Source organism: Prinia subflava, chromosome 3, assembly GCF_021018805.1.
Source record: "Prinia subflava isolate CZ2003 ecotype Zambia chromosome 3, Cam_Psub_1.2, whole genome shotgun sequence".
NCBI classification, from domain to species: Eukaryota; Metazoa; Chordata; class Aves; order Passeriformes; family Cisticolidae; genus Prinia; species Prinia subflava.
Genome location: NC_086249.1, coordinates 187954 through 212907, shown reverse-complemented (window position 1 = coordinate 212907; position 24954 = coordinate 187954). Strand labels below are relative to the sequence as shown.

General features: G+C 39.2%; 2 protein-coding genes across 17 annotated transcripts; one reads left to right on the top strand and one right to left on the bottom strand.

The window, feature by feature from the left end:
• Nucleotides 1-363: 363 nt before the first annotated feature.
• On the bottom strand, nt 364-5483 carry RWDD2B (RWD domain containing 2B). Of its 8 annotated transcripts, XM_063393657.1 has the most exons (6): nt 4944-5038; nt 4800-4841; nt 3856-4074; nt 3703-3770; nt 2202-2567; nt 364-1496 (listed from the first exon to the last, which is right to left on the bottom strand). In XM_063393657.1, the coding sequence occupies exons 3-6, from the start codon at nt 4060-4062 to the stop codon at nt 1253-1255; spliced, it is 885 nt and encodes a 294-aa protein (XP_063249727.1). In that variant the 5' UTR covers nt 4063-4074; nt 4800-4841; nt 4944-5038; the 3' UTR covers nt 364-1252. The 8 variants fall into 8 exon arrangements, with proteins under 8 accessions (XP_063249727.1, XP_063249721.1, XP_063249725.1 ...); XM_063393651.1 differs by lacking the exons at nt 4800-4841; nt 4944-5038 and adding an exon at nt 5395-5483; XM_063393655.1 differs by lacking the exons at nt 4800-4841; nt 4944-5038 and adding an exon at nt 5342-5445.
• Nucleotides 5213-23777, top strand: USP16 (ubiquitin specific peptidase 16). 9 transcript variants are annotated; one of them, XM_063393645.1, is made up of 18 exons: nt 5213-5279; nt 7134-7232; nt 8761-8942; nt 9564-9667; nt 11935-12038; nt 13751-13923; nt 14911-15003; nt 15636-15766; nt 16106-16193; nt 16775-16850; nt 17707-17798; nt 18518-18574; nt 19425-19586; nt 20163-20832; nt 21097-21191; nt 22362-22448; nt 22702-22855; nt 23452-23777. In XM_063393645.1, the coding sequence occupies exons 2-18, from the start codon at nt 7172-7174 to the stop codon at nt 23574-23576; spliced, it is 2454 nt and encodes an 817-aa protein (XP_063249715.1). In that variant the 5' UTR covers nt 5213-5279; nt 7134-7171; the 3' UTR covers nt 23577-23777. The 9 variants fall into 9 exon arrangements, with proteins under 9 accessions (XP_063249715.1, XP_063249719.1, XP_063249710.1 ...); XM_063393649.1 differs by having other exon boundaries at nt 13748-13923; nt 20163-20292; XM_063393640.1 differs by having other exon boundaries at nt 13748-13923.
• The last annotated feature ends 1177 nt before the right edge of the window (nt 23778-24954 follow it).

Sequence of the window (24954 nt, the reverse complement as noted above, 5' to 3'; positions counted from 1 at the left end):
TTTTCTTAGATAAAGTATGCATAATCATTAGTTGGTCCTCAAAAATAGAGAGGCTTCTCTCTAACGGGGCCCTTCTCCTTCACAGCCTTTGTCTGGGAGGGAGGGGGGACGTAGTCCCGGGCTACCTTTCTTTGCTCTTATTGCCTCATTATTTGTCCTGTCTCTGAAAACTTTTTAAACTTTTATTATTGTATTATATTTTTTGTAACCAATTTTTATTCTTTATTAAATTTTCATAAATTTCAAGAAGCGAGTTATTAGCATTTATCACAGCTGTGAAGTATCCCTTAGGAAAGGTGCTCCAAGTCCACACACAGCGGGGAATGTTAGCGATTTTACTGGATGCGTACAGAATACACTTCGTCATTTTTAAATAAAAATATTTAATCCAAAGAAAGTATCTGCTTTTTCTACCATGGGATTTAGATACAGTACCCACAAAATTAGCATTCATTGATACAAACTTGTTGAAATGCCACTCAAAACCACACGCAACATAAAGCACTTCATACTACAGGTCTGAAAACTTGTGAACTCAGAAGGCTGAGGATCGTTTCAGAGTTTTGGAGCATGCTATAAGAGAACCCAATCCTTGGTACACTGCAGTTTACAGAAACCAATATACCAGATGTAGTGGAGCCACCATGGCATCTATCTTACCCGCACACACAGTTTTACCCACAGAAAATTCTTATGCCTTACAGCAGGCATGCTAGCTCATCTTGGCAGCTTTAGCAAGACTCTTGTCAACTTGCTCCCTCCCTTTGTTCTTTTTTAAAGAAAATATTGATCTCATGGCTTACTAAACTTTCAGGTAGAAAGTAGAAGATTGTTTTAAAAAAAGTTTTCATAAAGTGTACATAAACATTAATTAATGTAAACATCACGGTCTCGCTCCTGAGATACCCACACTGCATATTTGTCTTTCCTTATTTGTATATTCATTCACCACCTTCCATCTGCTCATCCATCTATAGTTCTGTAACTGTCCAGCAGGTTATCAAACACATTTTCTTTCATTTTAAGTAGGTATGTACCCTAAATCTCTTTAGGGTACACCAGAAAGTGCATAAATCATTCATATAATAATTTTCATTACTCAAGCTTTCACTGGATATTTGTTTTCATTGAAAACTGAATTATCACATCAATCATGAATTGTTAATTCCCTCTCTGATCAACTTGCAGGAAAGCTAAGGATCTGTTACAAGGACTGAATTAGAAATGTAGGTCCTGGGACTGGTGCTCATCTTCAACCCTTTCCATGTCCTTCAACCCCAAAGTACATTTGAAATATGTCAGCACATCCTTTTTCTTCTAAAAAATGATATAATTGCCCCAAGTCCATATGATTTCCCCTGGCACCATGTGCATCAAAACATTTTTCTTCCAAAGTGGGGAACTTTCGTTGCTTCTGGATCTCAGCATGTCCTCCACCTTCCAAAGAAACATCTCTGTGTCGAATAAGAATTCTTTTCCATGTTAATCTTCTTACCCTGAAAGCAATTGTGGAAATATTAATCTACCTATAAAATAAAGACTGTTTCAGGAAATACTATGGAATAACTACTATCACAAAAGTCAATAAATCCTATTTGTGTATATATATTGACAGAGGTAATGGCTCATGAGCTGGTGATAGAAATACTACTCACATGCAAACACTCTCATAATCAGAAGCTTGGTTTTTTAATATCTCCTCAGGACTGAAAAACTTTAATGCTATTCCTCACAAAATAATCAATGAGGATGTGGTTTCCATTTCAGCACTCACTTCTGCCTTCCCTCTCCTAATAATCCTCACATAGTCTTAGGTGATACAATCGCATTACAGTGCTCATTTAGTCTGCACCACCCAGAAGGACAAATGATGGGAGCAGAATTAAACATGAATGTGAAGTGATGTAACAGCACATATACCTAACAACTGGCATGCTGCACTCCATCTCTATAAAAGTGAAACACAGAGGAAAATAAAGCAGAAATAAAAGTGCACCATGCAGTACTGGTTGCTTTGACTGTTGCAACCAACAGTACAGTGGATATTCAGAGTTATACGCACGTTATTATAAACACAAATACTTTGCAGATCTTCACAGCTTGGCAGGTGGTTGGATTTCCCACCTTCTGGCCACATGTACAACATGACAAAATGCAATATTCTAATTACTAATGGCATTTAAGTACAAAGAAGAACTAACCTTGACCAGAACTCTTCACAACTACTTTGTAACCCTTCTACACAAACAACACCTGGTTTCCCTGGCATGCAGAACCCTGACAGAGAGAGCTCCTTGGCCCAGTCAATAATATTCTTTCTTTTTTGCTTGTTGTAAATGTGATGGCTGTAGATCCACAGTCGAGTGAACGTGGCGACTTCTGACTGCGTGGCATCTGAGGCTGTCATTGAGGAGGATGAAGAGTCCTTGTCAATGTAAGCAGCTGCATGGTCTTTAACCCATTCCCTTGCACTCAGCATGCACGGCTCACCACTGAAGATTTGCATCAAATATGTTTTTAGATCAGAGTTCAGGAGAATCTGCTGAGAGCGGCTTAATAATGATGACCTAAAGAAAAAATGGTAATAAATCATAAACCATATAAATATATACGTGTTTACATTTTAGCATGTTTTTAAAAACACAGAATAATAGCCTCCTTAGGTTTGGAAAACATATCCAATATCAAGCCCAGCCTTTGACCAATGATCACCTTGTCAACCAAACCAGTGCACTGAGTGCCTCCAGGAAGGAGAGAGACTGCAGCATCTCCCTGGGCAGCTCCTTCCAAGGCCTGACCACCCTTTCCATGAAGAAATTCTTCCTAGTGTCCAACCTGAATCTCCCCTGGAACAGCTTGAGGCTAATTCCTCTCATTCTGTTGCTGCTTCTCTGGAAGAAGAGGCCAATCTCCATCTGACTACAGCCCCCTTTCAAGTAGCTGTAGAGACTAATAAGGTCCCCTCTGAGTGTCCTTTTCTCCAGGCTAAACCACCCCAGCTCCCTCAGCTGCCTCTCATAGGACTTGTGTTCCAGAGCATTCCTCAGCTTCATAGCTTTTCAGAAGTTTTGCTTCAAGCTGCCAAGAAAATCAGGCATAGTTAGATAATAGGGACTTGCTATTGATATTTAACTCATATTAGGTATGAAAACATCTTAATTAGTATTTAATTGGTGTGCTAAGTCTTGAATTCAAAAATAGCACTACCAATCTGTAAAACAAAATCAAGAAAAAAGTATTTGAAAAGTAACTATGGTGGCTGAACTAATTTCCTGTAATACACAAGTCTACCTCTTTAAACAGAAAAAAAACCCCAGAAGGCTGGAACAAGCAGCATTGTGACAAGGGAAGAATAAGACCTTTGACTTTTTTTTCATCCCTTTAATTAGTCTGAAGCTTTATCAAAACAGGCATGTCTTTCTTCTTGAGCATGAGACCTATAAACAGTATCTAGATGTAACACTTCTGTATAGGTGATGGCTCCTTCACGCTTTTTCCCTTTCCCTCACTTATTTGCTGAGCACACCAGAGAGTGTGGATAAGCTTGTATGTATGTTTTTATGTTTTTTCTTCAGCACTGTTGGCAACCTGGCTTAAATTGGCAGTAAACCATCCAAGAAAAGAAAATGGCTGCTTTCTCTGATCATAACTGTATTTGTACAACACACTCTAACCTATAACCGTTTTTATTAGCAGTCATACCTCACAGTAATTTCTGGGAGAACAGTTGGATATTTAAATGGTAAAGCACAGGCCATAGAGAATTCCACCTAAAAACAAATGAGCAAACGTTTACTTCACGTAAGCCATAAAATCCCACAAAGTAATAATTTTTTAAAAAGGTGTTTACAATACCATAGAAGCATTAGGCACTTCTGTTTTTACGTTCAGTACAAACTGAACTTTTGAAGATGGCACCTCTGCAGACTCATTTTCAACATAGTGTTTCAGTTCAGCTAGAGCCAGTTGGTCTGTCACAGCAAACTCCTCCTCATAAGGAAACATGCTAGACAGTAAATCTAACTCTGAAATTTGTATCTCTGCTTCTTCTTGGTTGGCCATTTCTGTTGTTCCCTAAGCAAAGAAAAAACCAGGAAAGAAAGACACGGCTTGAATACGGGACAAAGTTCATTAACCACTCCTATACAAAACACGTTACAGAATCACAAAATATGCTGAGTTAGAAGGAACTCATAAGGATCATCGAGTCTGACTTCTGGCCCTGCACAGGACAATCACAGAACTCACACCCTGGGCCTGAAAAGCATTGTCCAAACGCTTCTTGAGCTCTGTCAGGTCGGTGCAGTGACCGCTTTCCTGAGGAAAAGGGAGGTTGTTAAAGTTCCCAACCACCCTTTGGAGAGAAGAACCTTTTTTCTAATATCCAGCCTTAAATCTCTCCTGACACAGCTTCATGTCCTGCCCTCGGATCCTGTCATTGGTCGCCAGAGAGTGCCTGCCCTTCTACTTCCCCTCACGAGAAAGCTGCAGACTTAATGCATTAAGTTAATAGTTATGAACAAGCCCATCATAACCAGCTCGTGTCTGCCGGGCAGTCTGGACCAGCCGACGGCGCACGCAGTTTGCACTGCCCTGAAGTGGGACAGGACGCGCTGGGGTGTCACCAAACCAGCGTCTTCCACACAGGGCTGCTGCTCAGGTGTCCTGAGCGCTGGGGAGCGCCCCCTGTCCCTCGGACACAGCGCTCCCAGGTGTCCTGAGCGCCAGGGAGCCTCCTCTGCCCCTCGAACATACCGCTCCCGCTGCCCTGGGCCAGCGTTCCCCCGCTCCCCACACACCGGAGAGAAGCGCAGTGAGCTTTCATGGCACTCCCGCTCCCCTGGGCCAGCGTTCCCCCGCTCCCCACACACCGGAGAGAAGCGCAGTGAGCTTTCATGGCCATGGCACTCCCGCTCCCCTGGGCCAGCGTTCCCCCGCTCCCCACACACCGGAGAGAAGCGCAGTGAGCTTTCATGGCACTCCCCTGAGCCAGCGTTCCCCCGCTCCCCACACACCGGAGAGAAGCGCAGTGAGCTTTCATGGCACTCCCGCTCCCCTGGGCCAGCGTTCCCTCGCTCCCCACACACCGGAGAGAAGCGCAGTGAGCTTTCATGGCGCTCCCGCTCCCCACACACCGGACAGAAGCGCACTGAGCTTTCATGGCACTCCCGCATGCGCGCACGCGTCCCACGCCCCACCCCCGGTCACGGCCCCACAATGCAGCGCGCCGGGAGCGCGCATGGCAGCCGGTGACCGCTGCTGCGCCGCCGGTGATTGAGGTGAGAGGTTGCTGTCTGCCCCGTCTGGTGGAGTCATGCGCCACCAAGTTGTTCGCCCTCACCGCACCGGTAGGTGAGGGACAGGAGCCCCCCGCGGCCGCCGCCGCGCTCCTACCTTCGCGGTCACTCTCCTCCCAGTCCGGGACTCGATCCGCCGGCCCTCTGCAGCGGCAGCTTCGGCCGGGACGCGCGGGGCTGCCGATTGGCTGCGGCAGCTGTCAGTCATGGCGCGGGCCAATCGAAAGCAGGCGGGCTCACGTGCTGCCGCGGGGCGGGAGGCGCCGGCTGGGACACGGGTCCGGCTGGGACACGGGTCCGGCTGGGACACGGGTCCGGCCTGCCGCCCGCCGCTCCTGGGGGTGCTCCGAGCGCGGCTCGGAGGGCTTTTTTCCAGGGTGTCTGTCAAACGCAGGTGCACGTTTGGTCGTTTACAGACCGCTCTGTCTTATTTTAAAACAGATCAAATGCTTCAGTCATTTAGGCTGTGGATTTCCTCGTGAGGGCTGTGCCGTGGAAAGGCTGGTGCAGAGCCTGTTGGACAAGTCTGCCCAGGCACAGCGTGAATTAAATTAACAGCCTCACGTTTTAATGCTGTCCCACCTTCCTGGCAGGAGCAAGGACAAAGTGGAAAGGATTTTATTAATTAAAAGTTGCTTAAACAAGATCAAGTGTTGTAGCTTTTTGCAGAAGAATGTGCTGTAGAGGAAGGTTGTTGGATGAACAGTTACTTCTTTTTCTGAACAAGTTGAATGCTTAGTTGCGAAAGTTCGTAAATCCACTCTCGATGCCAACCAGCCATCAACAATCGGGTCATCTGCTCTAAGATTATGAGCATGCAAACATGCTCGTATTTATAAATGGCTTTTCATACAAAGCGTCTTCTGTGAGTATCATGCTCTCCCCAGCTTAATTTTTCTCTCTGATTCTCTTGGTATGGCTTAATTTTTTTGGCTGGGACAGCTCCAGGCAGACAGTTGTGCTGCCAGGTCCAAAAAAAGAAATGGATTTGGAAAGGTGTACTGCTACAGATTTAAAGCTGGTTGTGTTTACATGAAGAGTGGAGAGCGGGGTTAAGGTAGTTGCAAAGATTACAGATACTTGATTTTGAACTCTTTTAGTTTCCTTATTTTCATTGTACAACCTATTTTGAGTTTTAAGTTTACCTGAGATTTTTGGGTGACCTTTTGTCAGGTAAGGAGGTACAGGGGCTACAGACTGGAAACTAGCAATGTTTGATCACACGTGCAGTAGCCAAGCACTTGGCTTAGGACTCCTGTCGAGAGTGGTTCACAGGTATAGCAGATAACAGACCCATCTGAATTATTTGCTTGATATGCGGGGAAAGTGATGATAAATCTTCGCCAGTAAAGAAATTGAAAAATCGGAATTCTCATTGTCTGTATATTTTCAAATACATTAAGAGTATTTTGCTTGTGTCAGACTTCATCAAAGACACAGGGAATTTGCAGTAAACAAAATGAAAAGGTTGCAAACACTTGAAGATTTAATTTGGACAAAACCAATTCTTTTTCATAAAATCTCTGTGGCGTTTGTTAAAGTCCTTAAAGTTAATAGGATTTTTGATACTGAAGTTTCCAGTTTTGTTATTTTGTCCAATGCTTTTGATTTAACATTTTAAACCATTTCGGTTTTGTAATTGACACTGTGATCTTGTCTATACAACAGTTACAATTGCTTCATGTTAAAATATAATTAATTTTTTTTGTTTTGAAAATGTCAAATTAAAACAAGTTAATTCACCTCAAGGGACAGCTTGGCCATAGAAATAACTTGTGTAGCAATAAACAAGGAAAACGAAAACTACTTTCTAATCTTACTGTTTTTATTTGTTAGGTCACTGTTCCTTTTAGGAACAATTACAGACAACAAATATGGGAAAGAAACGCATCAAAGGCAAAACTGCACAGTCTGATGAGTCTCCGGATATACTGAGTATGTTTCCTTGGAGAAGTCTGTGGACCTAATGTTTCTTTTAACCTCAAAGAAGGCCTACACACTACTCACTGTCTTTGAAGTCTCATTTACAAAATCTGGATTTTTAATTGAAACTCAAGGCTAGCAAGAAATATTGCTGTCATGACTTTTCTAAGTATGCTGGAAAATAATCCTGTCTTGAAAATTGAGATTAGTTTCTGGTTTTTCAGGGTTATAGATTGTGTAAAATTAGATTATAAAGGGTTTGTGGAGTCAGCCGCCAAGCTTAAGTTGCATTTTCCTAGTGAAAAGTTTTGTTGCAGAAGATTCTTGCTTTAGCAGTAAAAGCTGTGACTAAAATACTTTTCGTGAAACAGTTTGCCTTTATTCTATCAGCTAATTTGGTGCTTGCTCTGGACACTTCAGCTCGCATTTGGTTAAAACCTCTTCTTTCTATTATTCTGTTCCTAGTAGTTCCTAATCCCCGATGCTAAGTCTTATTAGCCTAGCTCCATTGGATCTCACCTTTTTTTTTCTTTTCTTGTTTATCCTAGTTATTGGAGATTTTGTTTTCACTTGTGTTGTGTAGCATTTTCTTCTACCACTTTATCTGTCGTATCTCAGATTGTGTCTTTCTCATCTTTTTTGGTGATCCCAGCTGGGGAAGTGAGTTGAACCAGGTTAACTTAATTGTGACAGAGAGAGCACTTAGAGTTTGAGGAGGCTTGGTGGGATGGCCTGTTTAAGTCCATGCTGCTTTGGTTTCCTGATTGTCCTGGTCTTCTTGTGTTAGCTTCTGTCTCTAATGGATGCCTTTTTTAGCTGGTTTTGTGTGGTTTGGTTCTTGGGGGTGTTGGGGGCTTTTTTGTGGAGTCAGGGTCAATGTCTGCTGTTAACTGTTCCTCTTTTTCTCCTGCAAAGAGATCAGAGATGCTGCTGGCATCTCAAATTTTTGCCTATAAATAGGGTATCTTATGATGACAAAGACCTGTAAAGCCACAAATGAAACTAGGACTGATCAGGGTGAATAATTCCACTGTAACAGTAGTGGCCAATATACAAAATTTTTTGGTTTGTTTTTTAAATGACAATTTTGAGGTTGTAGATGAAGCTTATGTTTTTCAGAAAGGCTAAAAGAATCTTGAATGTCTGTGTTTGTTTCTTGTTGGCTAGCAATTGCACTTTGATAAAATCCTGCAATCTTGGACAGGAACAGAACTGTAGGTACAAAAATCTGCACCGATTTCAGCTTATGCCAACAGAAGTTTGCAATCTTGAGGCTGTAATCTTGCATCAGCAAAGATGGATTCAGAGCTGTGACACTACCTGAGCAATAAAAACACCTCAAAACGAAGTTTAGGATGCAGCAACAGTATACCAAGATTGTGAATGGTGGTAACAAAAGATTTCTTTCTGATACTCTGAAAAATTGTCCCTGTTTCTTTGGCTGTAGAAAGACTATCCTAGCTTCTGGATTGCTGCCTGTGTCTTCAGTGTTTGCGTTTGTTATTCTACCTACATCCTCCTTGTGCTTTTTAATTTGTAGAACCTGTGTGCAAGCATATTCCTAAAGGAGTGGACCAAGGGCATGTGAGAAAGGCCCTGCAGAATGTGGACTGGCATGTTTGTCAGGACTGCCAGGCAGACAGCAAGACACAAGAGAAGGCTGAGGAGGAGGAGACTGATGAAGGCCCTTCCATATGGTTATGCCTCAAATGTGGCCATAGGGTATCTCTTTTGTTGTTAATTTGTCTTTATACTTTTCAGTGTCTCGTAATACAGTGGAACAAGAAAGTTTCTAATTAAACTCTTATATTCTCTTTTTTTGTTGTTGTAAAGATGGTACTACCTATATGACTTTATATACTGTAGAGTGTGATTTAAAAATATCTGCTCTAAATATCTAATGAAGTACCTGGAGGATGTCCCAAAGGCATTTAGCAGGCTTAAGGCTAAAACACCATCTTGAGGACCATCTTCAAAAATTTGAATTATTTTTCTGAGAAAGTAAAAATGCTCCTAATCTGTGATTTTTTTACAAGAACTTGATGCTCACATTTGTTCATGAACTCTGCATGCTGAAGTGGTTTTGGTTCTGTTTCATTCTTTGAGGTGTGCAGACTGGAATTTATTCATTAAATGTTCAGTCCTGTAGCAGCTTTATTCTGCACCCGGTAAATTACCCATCTACAGAAATAAGTATTTTGAAATAAATAGCCATCTGTTGGTCCCAATTAGCTGAACATAATTGAACAGTTTTCATTGTAATACTTTGTTTTTACTCTGACTTTGTGTGTTTCATTGACAGTCAAATGGATTTTGTGACACTTGTGGTTATCAATATTGTAGGGCTGTGGCAGAAATTCTCCAGACCAGCATGCTTTAAAGCATTATGAAACACCAAGATCAGATCCCCACTGTTTGGTTCTCAGTTTGGACAACTGGAGTGTGTGGTGAGTTTGTCAGGCAGCACAAGACAGAGCTGGAAGGCAACAGAGGCTGGAATACAATGTGTCCTTTCTTTGTGAATTCTGAGATTTCTCTCTAGGCATGGATTAAAGTGTTTCCAAAGATGTAATGTCCAGAAACATGCGGAATAAGTGTTATTTTCTTGCAAAATTTATGATTAGAATCATAATTAAGGTTGAACTTGACCAACTAGTGATGTGGTTAACTTCATATTTTACTGCTTTTACTTGGTCAGAGTACTGACCCATGGAAACAAATTTTAATATGTAGCTCTAAATCTTAGGTTTCGACCTTGGGAGAAGGTTCTTTCTGATGTGCACTTAGTGACAACCTTACTTTTATTTCCTTGGTAAATAGGATTTTTTAATACCACATATAGATGGGAAGTGCAGCTAGAATTATGAGATGCTATTGGATCAAGCAGTACAAAATATTTGTCCCTAGTAATTTTTCCTTCTCTCAAAAGTAATTATACACTTGTATATGTAAGGTGGAACCCTAATGTTCTAAACTGTACTATATAGAAATACTGTACTTGACATAAAGAATTTTTGTTTTGCATAGTAATGTGGTTTTGCAACTTAATATCTGTCATTATGTTAATATTATATAACATTATCTATTTACTTGATCATGCTTAGTTATGTGTAATAGCACTACTTTTAATGAATTCTAGAATGCAAATGGGCATTATTAGTGACATTATTACTAATGAACCAGTGAACTTCTCTTTGTGAATTTAAATTAGTGTTAAAATTGTTGGTTTGAAGTGCTCTATTTTCCCCGGTTTTTAATGAAAATATTTGCAAATGAGAGAAAGTTGTTGAAGTAAGATGTTTTGGCTTCCTTCTACAATTTCTTGGTTGCACAAACTTTCCCAATAAAAGATTCAGAGATTGATGTATTGGCTATCAATTAGTTATAAATCAAACACACAGTCAATAACTGTATTTCAGTGGTGGGCCTAGTACAAAAATCCTGATCAAAACTGCTTTTGCTTTTATTAATGATAGGAATGTGTGACCAAATCTCTCTGTGGTGTGCATGCACATATGGTTCAAATTGGATATAAATAATAACTGTAAAGAGTTTAACGTCATATTTTGGAGAAGAAAGGAAGAGTTCTAGGAATTCACTAAGTTATGCTCTTTTGGATTTGAAAATGCTGTTGTACTCATTTTCAGTTCTAGTTAAACAGCCATCATTACCAAAACCTTTTCAAGGTCCCTCAAGGTTGTCTACAATTTTTTTGACAGGTAGAAGGTTATGGTGTTAAAACACACCATGGAAATACCTGTCCTCCAGGAGTGAGAATGTCTATTTTTATGATTAACCAGATAGACAATAGGAATAGATAAACAATTAGGAATCCAAAAGCTGAGCCAATTTTTAATGAGATATGAGGAAATATGATGACTATAGCTAATGCCAGGGATGCTAGAGATTTGGGGAAACACTTTGCTGCAGACTTCTGCTTTTAATATCAGAAAATTGAGTCTTATGGTAATCCCAAAGTCTGCCTAAGAACTGTAATTGGTGTTTTCCAAAAGGCAGAAGTATCAGTACCTTTTGCCACTTCTTCAAAGATCTGATTGGGTGGAACTACAAAACTGGTATGTGTAAAACTCCTTCAGCTGTTTGTGTTCTGTCTGGGTTTTACCTGTGAGCCTTTATGACTGCAGCTACTCCCACAGTTTTCTCTAATGCAGATTATTGGCATAACCATACACTTTTTGGTTCATAAAGAGGCAAATAGGGTTTGTATCAGCAGTAAAAGAGCAAATACAAGTCTGCAGGTTTAATGGTGAACACTTGAATTATTTCTTATCTGACTTAAACACACTTAAATATTTACTTGGCTAGAATATTCAAAATATTTTTCTATGCAGTAATATTCACAAGTCATTTCCTTTAGGGCCTGATGTCTTAGTTTCTTGATTTTTGGCAAAATTTTCCAAGCTTTTCTTTTTCTTGCAGCAGGGTTTCTAAGCACATCTTTTAAAAGTCTAATTTATACTTGTAAATTGCAACTGCCAGTCACCAAAATATTTTATTAAAGATAATTTTTACGTGTTTTATTTTTGTGATAAGTAGATTGAATTCTTCTCTAAGACTTACAAATCTTATGCTAAACCTTGCAATTTTATACCTTTGTGTAGTGAACTGCATCAAACAAGTAAATAAATTAGGATTCTTAAATAATAGAAAAAAAATAGGATTAATTGTTTTCTTTTGGGGACGACGGAGACAGGTGCTACCTATGTGATAATGAAGTTCCATATAAAACTTCAAGCCTTTTGGGCCAGACTGTGGATTTTGTTAGAAAACAAGTTGGTATTGACTCATCACATGCAGGTAAGTAATTGTAGTATAAATACAGTAAATCAGAGGGTCTCCTAAGTGTTGGAGACAGTACTATAAATCCAAAATTTACACTGAATTAGATGTAGCATCTTATGGTAAAGGGAAAAACTAATTTCTCTCCTTTTTTAATCTTCTTTGTCACAATTGTGATAGCATAAGTAATGTCCTAGCCCATAGACCTAAGTAGATCAGGATTTTGCTCAGCATCCCCATAGATTTACAGACAAGACATGAAAGAATGGGAGGAAAAAAAGTCATTTTTACTGTGGCTTTTAAAAAAATGTGACATTCAGTTTTTCTGCGAATAGGCATTTGACTTTGGGTACTTAGGGTGCTATGTTTATTCATCAGTGTTGCTCAGTCTGTCTTGAGATCCAAAGAAAAAATGTCTTTGCTTAAGAATAATTTGATCTGATTTTTTTAACGTCTTTTTGTGGGTATTTGTGAATGTATCAGGAATGACTGAGTCTCCAGCTGTGGCAGGACATTTCGTAGTGGATGAAGTGGTATACAGAGGTTTTGTCACTGGGTCTGTTCTTCTAGTATAAGCAGCTGCAGTGTTTCTAGAATTCTAAAATATTGTGTTCAGCCTGCAGTCTATCTGTAAAATATGATTGTTTCAAAGAAAACGAACCAAGCGAAAACACCCAAGCTTCCGTAATGGCAAAACTGGTTTTGTACAAGGCATTTCCACTTGGAATAATTGGAAGAATTTGCATATGAAAATGCTATAGCAAATTAGTGTCAGAAATTCTAACATTTGGGGGACATCACAGACCCTGTGGGAAATGGAACACAAACACCCAGCAGTGCCACGTGGCTGTGTCTGAATTCAGTTGTTTCAGAAAGCAGCTGGGGTTTTCCCCCAGGGAGCAGAGTTTTTGGAGTGGTCAGTCTTTCCCAGACACACAGCTGAATTTCGTATCAGTTGCCAAAATTTTCTTGCAGTTTGAACTGGAAAACGAATGAATACCTGGGTGTAGTTGTTGACTGTTTCATGTGTTCTGTGTGTTATTGTCCATCCATCTGTTTCTTGCCCTAAGATTGTATTGTCTGTTTTCTTTGCTTTCTCTGAACTTGTGTTACTTGACTTTAAAGTTACTATTAGCTCTCAGCCTTATTTACCAGAAACCAAACTGGCAGAACCAATGTGGATGTTATTTTGAAAACTGCTGGGAGCTCCCTTACACCTTTATTAACAGGCCATTGGTGAATTTTCAGCAATACATCAAAATAATGTGGGGGAAAATATTTTTAACTCATCCTGAAGACTATAAACCTTTCAGTATCATCTGTTCAGGTACAGGAAATGAATGTGAGAGTGCTTTGACAGTGGGAGCCTGTTGGATGTTGTAGAAACCCTCACATAGGTGATTTTGACAGGAATAAATTTGAGATAACACTTGAAGAATTTCAGGGGATGTTGGTATGAATGGCTTGTGGGTCAAGAGATACTTAATTTGCTTGCTGATTTGAAATGGCATTTCAGGGGGTTCTTGATTTGTTGTTTTTGTTGTTTTGTTCTGTTTATTTTTTAACTTCTGTTACCTAGACAATTTAAGAACCTAAACCAGTAGTTTTATATTTAAAAATGAAAGAATTATCATATGTATAAACTCAATTGCTGCTGGCTGTAATAATCTTTCCTAGCTTATATCCTATAACTATCTTAATATGTGGTACTTTTTTTATTATTTCAGTAGAAAAACAAGAGAACAAAGAAGTTGAAAATAAAAAAATAGAAAAAGACAGCAAAAATGAGCAAGAAAAAGAAGTTTCACTTGAAAAAAATCCTCATTCAACTGCAAATGGAGAAGTCACTGTGAAAGGACTTAGTAACTTGGGGAATACATGTTTCTTTAATGCAGTGATGCAGGTACAGGACTTGCTGTTGTTTTTAGAAAAACTTTGAATAGGGAAAAAAAAGCAACAAACAAAATGAGAAACAGCCCACAACAACCCTGCCCCCAGTATTTTACAGTGACACAATTAGAATGGGATTTTTTTTATCTGCCAGGAATGCTGCCTTCTTTCTAAAAATAGTGTGTTGGCCCAGAGAAATATGAAGAAATGGAGCTGCAGCTTCAGACTTGCTTTAAGGGGAAATACAATAAACTGCCTTGTCCCTGAGGGACAGCAATTTTCACTGGCATAAATTAAGCGTGCCAACATCTAGTTATTTTTGAAAAATATGAAATAGTCTAACACATCACCCTTGTGACCTCTTAGGTATTCAAAGACCATGGGTATTTATTGTAATAAAAATGTCTCTCTCAGCAACAGGAAATCAAACTTAAATATTGGAAGAAAGAAACAGGATGAGCATGTTGCAGGCATTGCCATCTTGTGTGACTTGTTCAGCTAAAAAGTGCAGACTGTACTTGTTCTTTCATGTGTATTGAAACAGATGTGATCTTGTGCTCTTTGGTTCTTGATACTGAAGCTTTACTCAAACAAAATTCCCACTGTACTCCCAGATTTTAGTAAACTGCTTTTGATTTACTTTTAAACTCTTTTTAAACCAAGCAAATACACACACTACATTTTATCCTTTGATTTTTTAGAAACAGACACTAGTAAATACACTTGTCAAAAGATCAGTCTGTAGAAGAAAAATGTATTTAGGGTTTCTGCAATATTAAGTAATGTTTATAGAGTGCATTGGAAGTCCCATTAGCTATATGGAATGTGCCTTTAAGTCTTAAAGGCAGTGGAGATTTTAGAGGTAGTTAACCACTTCAGTTCTGTGTTTGGGAAAATGAATTGCTGCTAAACTGCTTGCTACAAATTCCATGACTAATGGAGCTCAGCTGCCCTTCCTGTTCCAATTTTCCATTCTCTTTCTGTCTTTTATGTTCTACAGAATTTATCACAAACTCCAGCCCTGAGGGAGCTGCTTAAAGAAGCTAAAATGCCTGGCACAACAGTTCAAATTGACTCGCCTGACCTGTGCAAGGTAATATGCTTTGACCGCTGTACTATTTTCTTCCAGTCTGTTAAGGAAACAAGCAACACTTAGCTGTCATTTTTGAAGCTGTTCTAGCTAAATACTAACAAGATTAGGATGTAAAATAAGCAGGAGCTTCACCACTGATTTCCATAAAGCTGCTTCTGAAGTCAGTGGAGATATTTTGGTCAGAGTGTAAGAGCAGTGAATCAATACTGTGTCATAGAAGGAGTGCTTGCATTACGATGATGTTATTTAAAGGATGTAAATGTGTAACTCTTGCTATAGTGCCACTTGTCTAAATGCAAAATAGGAAATTAGAGGATGTTTGTAGCACTGACTTTAATAACACACCTGTAATTACAGTTAGAGATTTGGATAGCAAAGAAAATGCACAACCTTTTTTAAGAAATTGGGTTTTTTTTTCCTAGACTTTGAAGTAAGCAATAAATAACTGAGTTTTGTTATAATTTCATGATAAACTACGCATTGTTTTTGTCAGGTTAACTTATTGCCATTTTGGAATTTTGTGTATTCTATTTGACAATAATGTTTTCAGAAACTGAAAAGGAAAAATTTACTGCAAAAGAATCTGCCACTGAATTAAGGCAAAACAGCTCTGTTGCTTTTCTTTCAAACAGGAACCTCAGCTAATAAAACTAGATCAGCCAGGTCCTTTAACACTAGCCATGCATCAGTTTGTGACAGAAATGCAAGAGACAAAAAAAGGGGTGGTGACTCCTAAGGAACTTTTTGCTCAGGTTTGTAAGAAGTGAGTATCTGTACAATTGCATGTCATAGTGAGTATAAAAAATTCTGTTGTTTAAGACTGCCAGTTTTTTCTCTATCTCTAGCTTAGAACACAGCATATAAAATTTGTAGAATAGTTAACAGTTTTGAAAGAAGAGCAAAATATAAATGAATAGCAGCAAAATAAAAGATACTCAGTGACATACTGAGTAGCTGTCATCATATTTTTAGAAAATACAATGTGTAGCCACTTGTTGCTTTTATATACATACACTCTGGAGACTTGGTCCATGTGTGTTTGATGTGAATCATTTTTGCTTTATCTCTGAGTTCAGTTATACTTCACAATTTCATTTAACAGGGCAATACGATTCAAAGGTTATCAACAGCAAGACAGTCATGAATTGCTTCGTTACTTACTTGACGGAATGAGAGCAGAAGAAATCCAGGTGAGTGTTGTAGTCATCCATAGTTATCATGGATATATTATGGATAACTATCCAAAGTCATAGTTATCCATACCCCCTTTCATCTTCAAATCCCCAGACCCAGACAGTTTCTTCTGCTGAGGGAAAAAGAAAATACTTTCTGAGATATGTCAGCCTCTGTAATGTGGTTGTGCTGTCCATGGCACTCGAAGGATACTAGCAAAGAGAACCCACAGAAAAAGTGGGTTTGGAGTATGGGTAACACCCTAAAGAATGTCTTTATGTCTTCACTTCTGAAACACTCTGGTAGAAATTGCATAGGGGTTTTTCGCCAGTTTCAATTAGGGCAAGTATTTCATCCTTAGACTGATTTTCCTGTATACTAACTGGAACATTACAGTTGCAACTTCTCAGTTGATTTTTTTTTTTAGTATCTGCAGGAACTGTTGTCTAGTTCTGCAGGCATTTGTGTTGTTTGTATTGATTCTCATAATTAGTGAAGATTATACTTTTTCCTCCATCTGAAACACATCACGAAATGAAGTAGCTAACTGAATTAGTTTAAGAAATTTTACAGAGTATATTTGTTCTGAAAATTTCAGCAAATAAGTGTTGGAATACTAAAGGCGCTGAGTGACTCTAACAGCCAAAATGAAGAACTTAAAAAGAAAATTAAAGGTAAAATAAATTATCACAGCATCAGTAACTTGTAAAAACTCTTTTGTTGATGTATATAAAGTAAGTAATAGTATCAACTAAAAGATATATGTTGTACAACTGTATGCCATCTCTTGAGTATGTGTGTATGTAGAATAAGAGGCTCAGTAGTTTTAGTCTATATTTAAATATCTTGCTGAGCTTGGTGGCATTTCCTCCTTAGCAGGATAAGAGAGAGTTGATTCTGTAGATATCATACATTAAAATATGTTTGGGCAATGATTAATCATTCAGATATGTAAGAAATTAAAATACTAGTATGTGAATATAATTTATGCAACCGCTAATAGTCCACTGTTACTTAACAGTAGTATGAAAAAAATCCCAACAATGAACAGAAGAATTTTTAAACTTTAAAACTTAGGAAATGAGCTGCCAATTTAAATTCAAATTGTGTTACTCTGAAATTACAACTTGAAGAAAATTGTTTTGGTTGCCAGACAAAAGTTGGTGCTTGTTTTTTAAGTTCAGATCGTTGTTTCAATCTTGAGACAAAACAGGAATTCTTACTGAGATCTGGTACTTCTGAGAAAATAGGGAAATGCAGTCGAGCAGAGCAAGTGGTAGAGGTATGGTTTAACCAAGCTGTATTCTGCGAATGTGTTTTCACCCCCTTTTTTTTGATACACAAAAGATTCTTAATTTAAGAATCTTACTGTACTTGCTGTCCTGAGGAAACCAGGACAGGCCAACATGTTCCATCATACAACTTGCTTGCTATATTCTCTGTTTTTATTCAGTATGCCATAATGAAATTGGTTGCCAGTATATTGTATGTAATATTTTTAATTTCACTGTATACTTTTTGAATTCTCAGAATATGAAAAGAAAAAGGGTATACAAAGTTTTGTAGATCGAATCTTTGGTGGAGAATTAACCAGCACAATTATGTGTGAGGAATGCAGAACTGTAAGTAAACTGCCTGCTCTGAATAACCTAGAGTGTTATATCCTGTAATCTGCAGGGGAACCCTAAAGTGACTGTCTGTAGAAATAAGACTTGACTAGCTGCATGCTTTTCAAAAAGGAGCGTGATTTGGCTGGGATCTTTCTTCCCTCATGTTTTAAAGTTAATCTTTCAGTTCCTTTTCAAAAGCTTTACAGAAAAAGGGTGAGGAACAGCAAGCTGTCACTGCCAGGATTCCCTCCTAGATTCCCAGTGAACACCTTCCAGTAGCACAGATCATAGGGCAAATTAATTGTTATGGGGCCCTTTTTCATTCAGATTACATTTTCCCCTTTCCCACAATGAAAAGACCATGGGATTACCAGGAAGACAGTTAAGAAGGCACTACTGGGATAATACATCCTGACAATGAAGTAATTGAGTGTATTAGCAAGTGGGCTAGTTGAATATCATGATAGATTAGAGCTGTGAGTCTCTTAGGCCCTAAGGTGGAGTCTCACTAGATAAATGAAACTCAGAAAAATATTTCCTGCTCCTGTTGTAATGTGACTGCTGGACTTTTGGTCATTGGGAGCTATTTGTGGAGGTAAATGAGCTATGTTGTACAGTTGTGTGCACAAGTGAAAGCAGGCCTTGAATGCAGACATGCAAATACACCTATTGACAGCAAGCCAGCTGCTTCCAAACAAAATTAAATTGGACTCTTGATTATTCATTTGAAGGTATCCTTGGTCCATGAGTCTTTCCTTGATTTGTCACTTCCTGTACTAGATGTTCAGGTAAGAAACAGTACATAGGTGCTTTTCGGCTTTTTTTTTTAATAGGAAAACAATTGTTATTATGGTCATTAGGAAGAGCATTTAAGCTTCTTTCTAAAAGTCTCTTTTGCAAGTCAAAATTGCACAGAAAGATAGAGAATAACGTTTTTCATGACAGTCATTCCTGTAAGTTGTGGCTCATAAATTGTCTCTGGAAAATTTACACACAGGTTGTTTGAGTTTTTTGGGGTTTTGCTTTCACTTTTTTCATCCATTTTCATGCACCGAGTCTAAGAACACTTCTCCTAATATTCAGGTTATGGAATAAAGTTAAGAAATGTTGATAGGATAGTATGTGAATACTTATTTGATCAATCTCCAGACACTCAAAGTACTTGATTTGCTTTGTGTTTTGTATTGATAATCTGTATATGTAATATTTCAGATTTTTTGTGTAGCACTGCTTACTCATAAATATTGGAATGGAGCCCCCAGAGCCAAAGGGATCACAACTTCTGCCACAAACAAGTTTCAATTTAGCAGAAGCAAACAAACTCTGTGGCAGGTGGTTCAACTGCAAATATGTCTGCTCGTGTAAAACATTACTCTTCAATGCATTTAATGAGATCTGTTCGAGGCAAAGGTGATGATGTTGCTCCTTTACAGGTTCAGGATTTGGCCCTTACTTTTTGTACTGTCTCATTCTGCAAGTCTTTGTTTCATATGGACTCTGTGGAGTGAGACACTCCTTCCATTAACACCAGAGTGTGAGCTAGTTGTATGTAATATCATTAAAATGTTACATTTGAGCTGAAAACTCAGATAACATCTCTATTTTTGTGGTTGTTCTGTGGCTTTTTGGGTTTTGCAGAAAGTGAAAATTACAAAGAGAGAAAACATTAAAAAAAACAAAGAAAAGGAGTATGAAGAGGATAAAATCAGTGACCATTACCTTAAGCAGAAAGATGAGCCCCCTGGTACGAGTAAGCACCTTCAGAAAAAAGCAAAAAAACAGGCCAGAAAACAAGCCAAGGTTGGTTTGGATAGGTATTTCACTTTGTGCTTGCTATTTCTGTTAAAAGAAATTCTTTTTGTTTCTCTATGTTCCATGAAGGAGGAGACAGCTTAGAATTTCTCCTCCTTCAAATGCAGAAATGATAAGACCAGTTATAGCCATGTCTTTGCTGTTAAGGTGTTCTGTTGAGCGTTGCTGTGTAGGAATGATATAATAATATTCAGTAGAATTTGTTGCCTGTCTGAAGTAGCCTTAATTTGTATCAGACTGTTTTCCAGTGATTGATTCCAAGAATATTTACAAAACTTTAGAATACAAACACAAGAAAGATCAGGAAGATGGCATCATTAGCTGTATTTTGATGATACTGTGTAACAAGGAGCAGTGGGAACTGTGTCTGAGTGAGGATAAATTCAGTATTAGTGGAACAGATCACCTCTGATGATTAAATCCCAGATTCTATTTCCCCCTCCCACCTTGTGCGTGTATGGCATGCAACAAACATTCTGATAAAGAAGCGGTAAGAAATGCTAAATGTAATTTATACTTACTTTGGGTTTTGTACTCTTGTTTATTATGTATTCAAATGTGCAGAGCCAACGCCGGCAGCAAAAACTTCACGGAAAGATGCTTCACCTGACAGATCTCTGCGCCACCGAACAGCCAGAGAGAGATGTGGAGTACAACCAAGAATCAGAGACTGAAATAAGCTCTGAAATTCTTGGTAAGAAGCAAGAAGAGGAACCATCACATGATTGCAAAGATCACTGCTTAACTAAGAAAGACTTGAGCATGCAGGGAAATAGCACAGAAATTCAGAGCAGGCATGAAAACACAGGAGAGCCAGAACAAGAGTGTGAAGAGAACGAGTCTCTCACGGATCTGTGTATGGAAGGCACAGATTCTCCTGTGAAGTTTGTCAATGGCCTTGACAACCCGTGTTTGAAAGAGAAGGATGATGACAGTGAAGATGAGGAAGAGCTTACTATGGACTTTTCAAAACTCCACTTGGGTGCCAGTGAATGTGACACGAGTACCTTGGATGGCCTTCAGCCTGTTCCTGACAAGACGTGCGAAGTATCCACGGAGAACCCCGAAATAGCATTTTGTACTCTGGCAAACAGGGAAGAGCTGAACCCTGAGGAAGATTCAATTCATCACTGTTTGTATCAATTTACCCGTAATGAAACACTTTCTGAGACCAATAAACTGCTGTGTGATGTGTGTACACAAAGGCATTGTGGACCAAAGAACAACATAAAAAGTACAACAAACTTTTTTAAAAGACAACTTTAAATATATCCCTGTCTACTTCCTGAGTGGGTAAAGGGTGGGGGGATTATCCCTAAAGTGTTATTTATATAACTGTCTGCTTTCATTCATCGTATTAAAGGGGAATGCTCAGCTTCTCAGTTCTTGCAGTAGACGACATTGTAACAGTTTAAATAGTGAAAATAATTTCCTGCTACAACATTAGTTTTGATATAAAAAACTTGTTTTAATCTTTGGTCATTTTTCTTTTCTGCAGGTGAAAAGAAGTGTGTTTATACTAACGCCAAAAAGCAGATGCTCATCTCTCTAGCTCCTCCAATTTTAACCCTTCATTTGAAGAGGTTTCAGCAGGTAAGCAGCAGGCTGATACATGTATATAGCCTCAGGTTAATATGTATATATGTGTACATATGCACATATATGTACATATAGCTTAACCTGAAAACATGCTAATGTTACTTACACTTTCTATAAAACTTGTTTGGTTTTTTTCCCTGAAGTTTGGAAGGCATTAGGGTTCAGCATTGTGTTTTGTGGTCTTTGAGACATTGAGGTGTGTTTTCCTGAAAGAATATTCCCTTAATTAACTGGAAAACACTATTTTGTGAGCATATTCGTAACATATTCCCTCATTATTCTTACTGTAATAAGCAGAATCTTAGCATTAATGGTTTCCTAGTACTACAGCTGTTCATAGGCTCATATATTTCAGTAGGTATAGGTAAATAGGATCCCTTACTAGTAACAAATAAACATGTTGGCAGAAGTGGAAAAGAGAGGATTCTGAGCCTTGTGGGGGAGAAGAAAGGATGAAAGGAAAGCAAAGTAACTTGAGTTTTATTTACAGACACTGAAGTAAAGTCACTTACCTCTATTCCCAAGTTGTTTTTAACTCAGGGCTTTAGCTTTTCAAGAGAGAAGGAGGAAAGGAAAGGGAGACTTGCCTCTTCTAAATTTAAACCTGTTTGGTGTTTTGGTCAATATACCTGAAAAATAAGGGAGGCAACTTTCATGAGATGAAAACCAGATTCATATAGAAAATGGAAATGTGTAGGCTGTTCCAAGAGACCGTAATATGAAGAAAATAACATTTATCATGATCTCCTTTTGTTTTTCCAGTTTGATACTGGATGATTATTTGATTAAGGTGGGAGCAGAGTTTGCATCAGTTTGGATGCCCTAAGATCAGATCCTCAGGCATGTTACAGTATCTGAGAAGCAGGAGTTGTCCTCATAGTAACTGAAGTGCATTAGAGCTGATTCTTTTTCCATTTCTGCTACCATTACATTAATATATAATGATGAGCTGAAGACCCATCTTAACTTGTGCTGCAGTGCAGCATGTGGAGGCAAGGAAATAATGCTGGAATACTGGACATCAGAGGAAAAAAAAATTGCTTTTTCCCATTTTTGTGTAATGTAAAACTAATTTGTATTGTTGAAACTTTTAGTAAATAAGCATGGTTTTAATGTGCTCCGTTTTAACACTATGGGGTTTTCCCTCTACTTTGGTTGTTTAAGGCTGGATTTAATCTGCAGAAGGTTAACAGGCATATCAAGTTCCCAGAAGTGATAGACTTGGCTCCTTTCTGTACAGCTAAATGTAAAGTAAGTGGGAAAACAATCAGATTCTCCTTTCCCATCTTCTAACGTGCTTTCAAAACAAAGCTGCGTAGCAAAATCTTTGTAGAACGCTTGTCAAGCCTGTTACTTTGTGTGATACCTTGTATTTCACTGTTCATAATTGTAGTGCTTGCATGAATGTCTAATGACCAGTTTCCATTTCATCAGCAAAAAATCAGAGTTTACATTCTTCAAAACCCAGCACATGGCTGACACAGCTAAACTTGTGGTTTTCTAGAACGTGGCTGAAGGGAATACAAAGGTCTTGTACTCTCTCTATGGAGTTGTTGAACACAGTGGAACAATGAGGTCTGGGCACTACACTGCCTATGTTAAAATGAGAGCTATGAACAGCCACCTCTCTGATCTTGTCCTTCGAGGACAATCTCAAGGTAAATCATTAGAAATACTTTACAAATTATTTCTTACAGAATCACAAAATGGTTTGGGTTGGAAGGGGCCTTAGACATCATGTAGTTCCAACCTCCTGCCATGCCCAATAAGTTCTCTGAAGGGCAGTGAAGCTGGTGAAATTCTATAAGGAGCAGCTGAGGGAGCTGGGAGGGCTCAGCCTGGAGAAAGGGAGGCGCAGGGGAGATCTTGCCACTCTCCAGGACTACCTGAAAGGAGGGTGTACAGCAAGGTGGGGGTCCAGCTCTGCTTCCAGGCAACCAGTGACAAGATGAAATGGCTTCAAGCTGTGCCAGGGGAGGTTCAGCTTGCACATTAGGAAGAAATGAAGACAAAATGTTGGTTAAGCAGTGGAAGGGCTGCCCAAATATGTGGTGACATCCACATCCATGAAAGGTGTTCAGGGAACAACCAGATTTAGCACTCAGTGCTAAAGCAGCGGTGAGTCACAGGTTGGACTCGATCTGGGAGGTCTTTTCTTTGATTGTACGCTATGATTCTTACTGAAGAACAGGAGTAGAACTGAACGCTTCAATTCCTTGTAATAACTTTTACTCCTAAATTTTTCCTTTTACAGCTTTAGAAACTGAGCCAGTCAAAGGTCAGTGGTTTCACATCAGTGATACTCACGTACAACCAGTCTCTGTGTCCAAAGTGCTGAGCTCCCAAGCCTATCTTCTGTTCTATGAGAGGCTCCTGTAACTCATTAAGAAGGGCCCTCTTGTGTGTGCAGCCACCTTCTTTGGAGGTCTGAGAGAAGGCAGACTTGCAAGTCACGTTAACATGTTGGAACTACTGTATAGCAGGAATTCACTCTATGCATTTTAGACACACTGACGAGCGGTTAACATACTTTTTCCAGTGTTTCCACTACTTTTCAATAAAGGTTTTTTCAAAATTAAAGCCTTGTGTTTTTGTTGAGTAATTTGGGTGTTGATATAAATCTTGATCAGCAGCCTTTTCACTTTAAAGCAACCAGCTCTGCTTTTGAACTGTAGTTTATCTTGGTTATCGTGTTCCCATGCATTTTTTAGACCTGGGTTCCAAGCATAAGAAGCTGTTTCTTCCTACGCATCATAAGAGCCAAGAGAATTGCAGCTTCAACTCTTTTCACTATTGGTTTATGTGCAATACAGGAGCCCTCAAGTTTGCAAATGCTCCAGGAATTCTTTTGCTGGTGCTTTGGCAAGGCTGAGAGCTTCACTCACTCACTACAGGCAGTCCCATGAAGTCTTTCAGCACAGCAGGCATAAGACCAGTAGTCCTGCACTGACTTCTGACTGAAGTTTGCTTCTTCACAAGCTTCATGCTGGCTTTCATGTGAATAAAATCTTGGCTGTGCCATGCTAGAGCAGCAGCTGCTTACATTCAGTGGATTTTTCATACAGCCTTACCAAGAAAATGAGCATCTTGTCCTTGTAAGCTTTAGAGCTGTAAGAAGTGGCCCTCATGCAGCTCACTGTAGCAGTATCCCAATCCTTCTGAAAACTTGCTGAGTTTATTTTTCAGCCTCACCAACAGCTGACTATAAAGCCAGCATCAGTAGAGCTGTTGTATGGCAGCCTTATTTAGGCATAAGATAGTTCCAGACTTGATTTAGCCTTCCACTTCTTTCTGGTTGTGGGATAAGAGTAGCACTGGCAAGAGTAGTAGAAGGACTAATTATTGAAGTGACTTGGATTTCAAGTGCAGTTCTCCTTTCCAGCTACTTGGAGACACATAAGCTGTTTACTTCCTAAGATTAATCTTAACAGGGGACTTCAGTTTAAAGATTCCAGCACTCTGCATCACGCTGGCTACTGCTGCTCAGCGTTTATTTTTAAGGTCATTAGAATGTGATGCAGTTCACTGCTGTCAGGATGCCCTTTTGAGAGCACGGGAATTTAAAAGAGGTGAGAGATGCATGTAAAAAAAATAATCATAGAATCATAAATTGGTCTGTGTGAGAAAGGACCTTAAAGTTCATCCAGTTCCAACCCCTGCCATGGGCAGGGACACCTCCCACTAGACCAGGTTGCTCCAAGCCCCATCCAACCTGGCCTTGATCAATACTTCCAGGCATGGGGCAGCCACAGCTTCT

Excerpts from the sequence above, each read along its gene's own strand:
- RWDD2B (XM_063393652.1), bottom strand. The coding sequence starts at position 5,174 with ATGCGGGAGTGCCATGAAAGCTCAGTGCGCTTCTGTCCGGTGTGTGGG. Across the intron at positions 4,075-5,087 it reads GCTCACTGCGCTTCTCTCCG|GGAACAACAGAAATGGCCAA; the intron begins GTGTGTGGGGAG and ends TTCTTTGCTTAG. Across the intron at positions 2,568-3,702 it reads CTCCCAGAAATTACTGTGAG|GTCATCATTATTAAGCCGCT; the intron begins GTATGACTGCTA and ends TTTTTTCTTTAG.
- USP16 (XM_063393640.1), top strand. The coding sequence starts at position 7,172 with ATGGGAAAGAAACGCATCAAAGGCAAAACTGCACAGTCTGATGAGTCT. Across the intron at positions 19,587-20,162 it reads AGGCCAGAAAACAAGCCAAG|AGCCAACGCCGGCAGCAAAA; the intron begins GTTGGTTTGGAT and ends TCAAATGTGCAG. Across the intron at positions 20,833-21,096 it reads ACCAAAGAACAACATAAAAA|GTGAAAAGAAGTGTGTTTAT; the intron begins GTACAACAAACT and ends TCTTTTCTGCAG.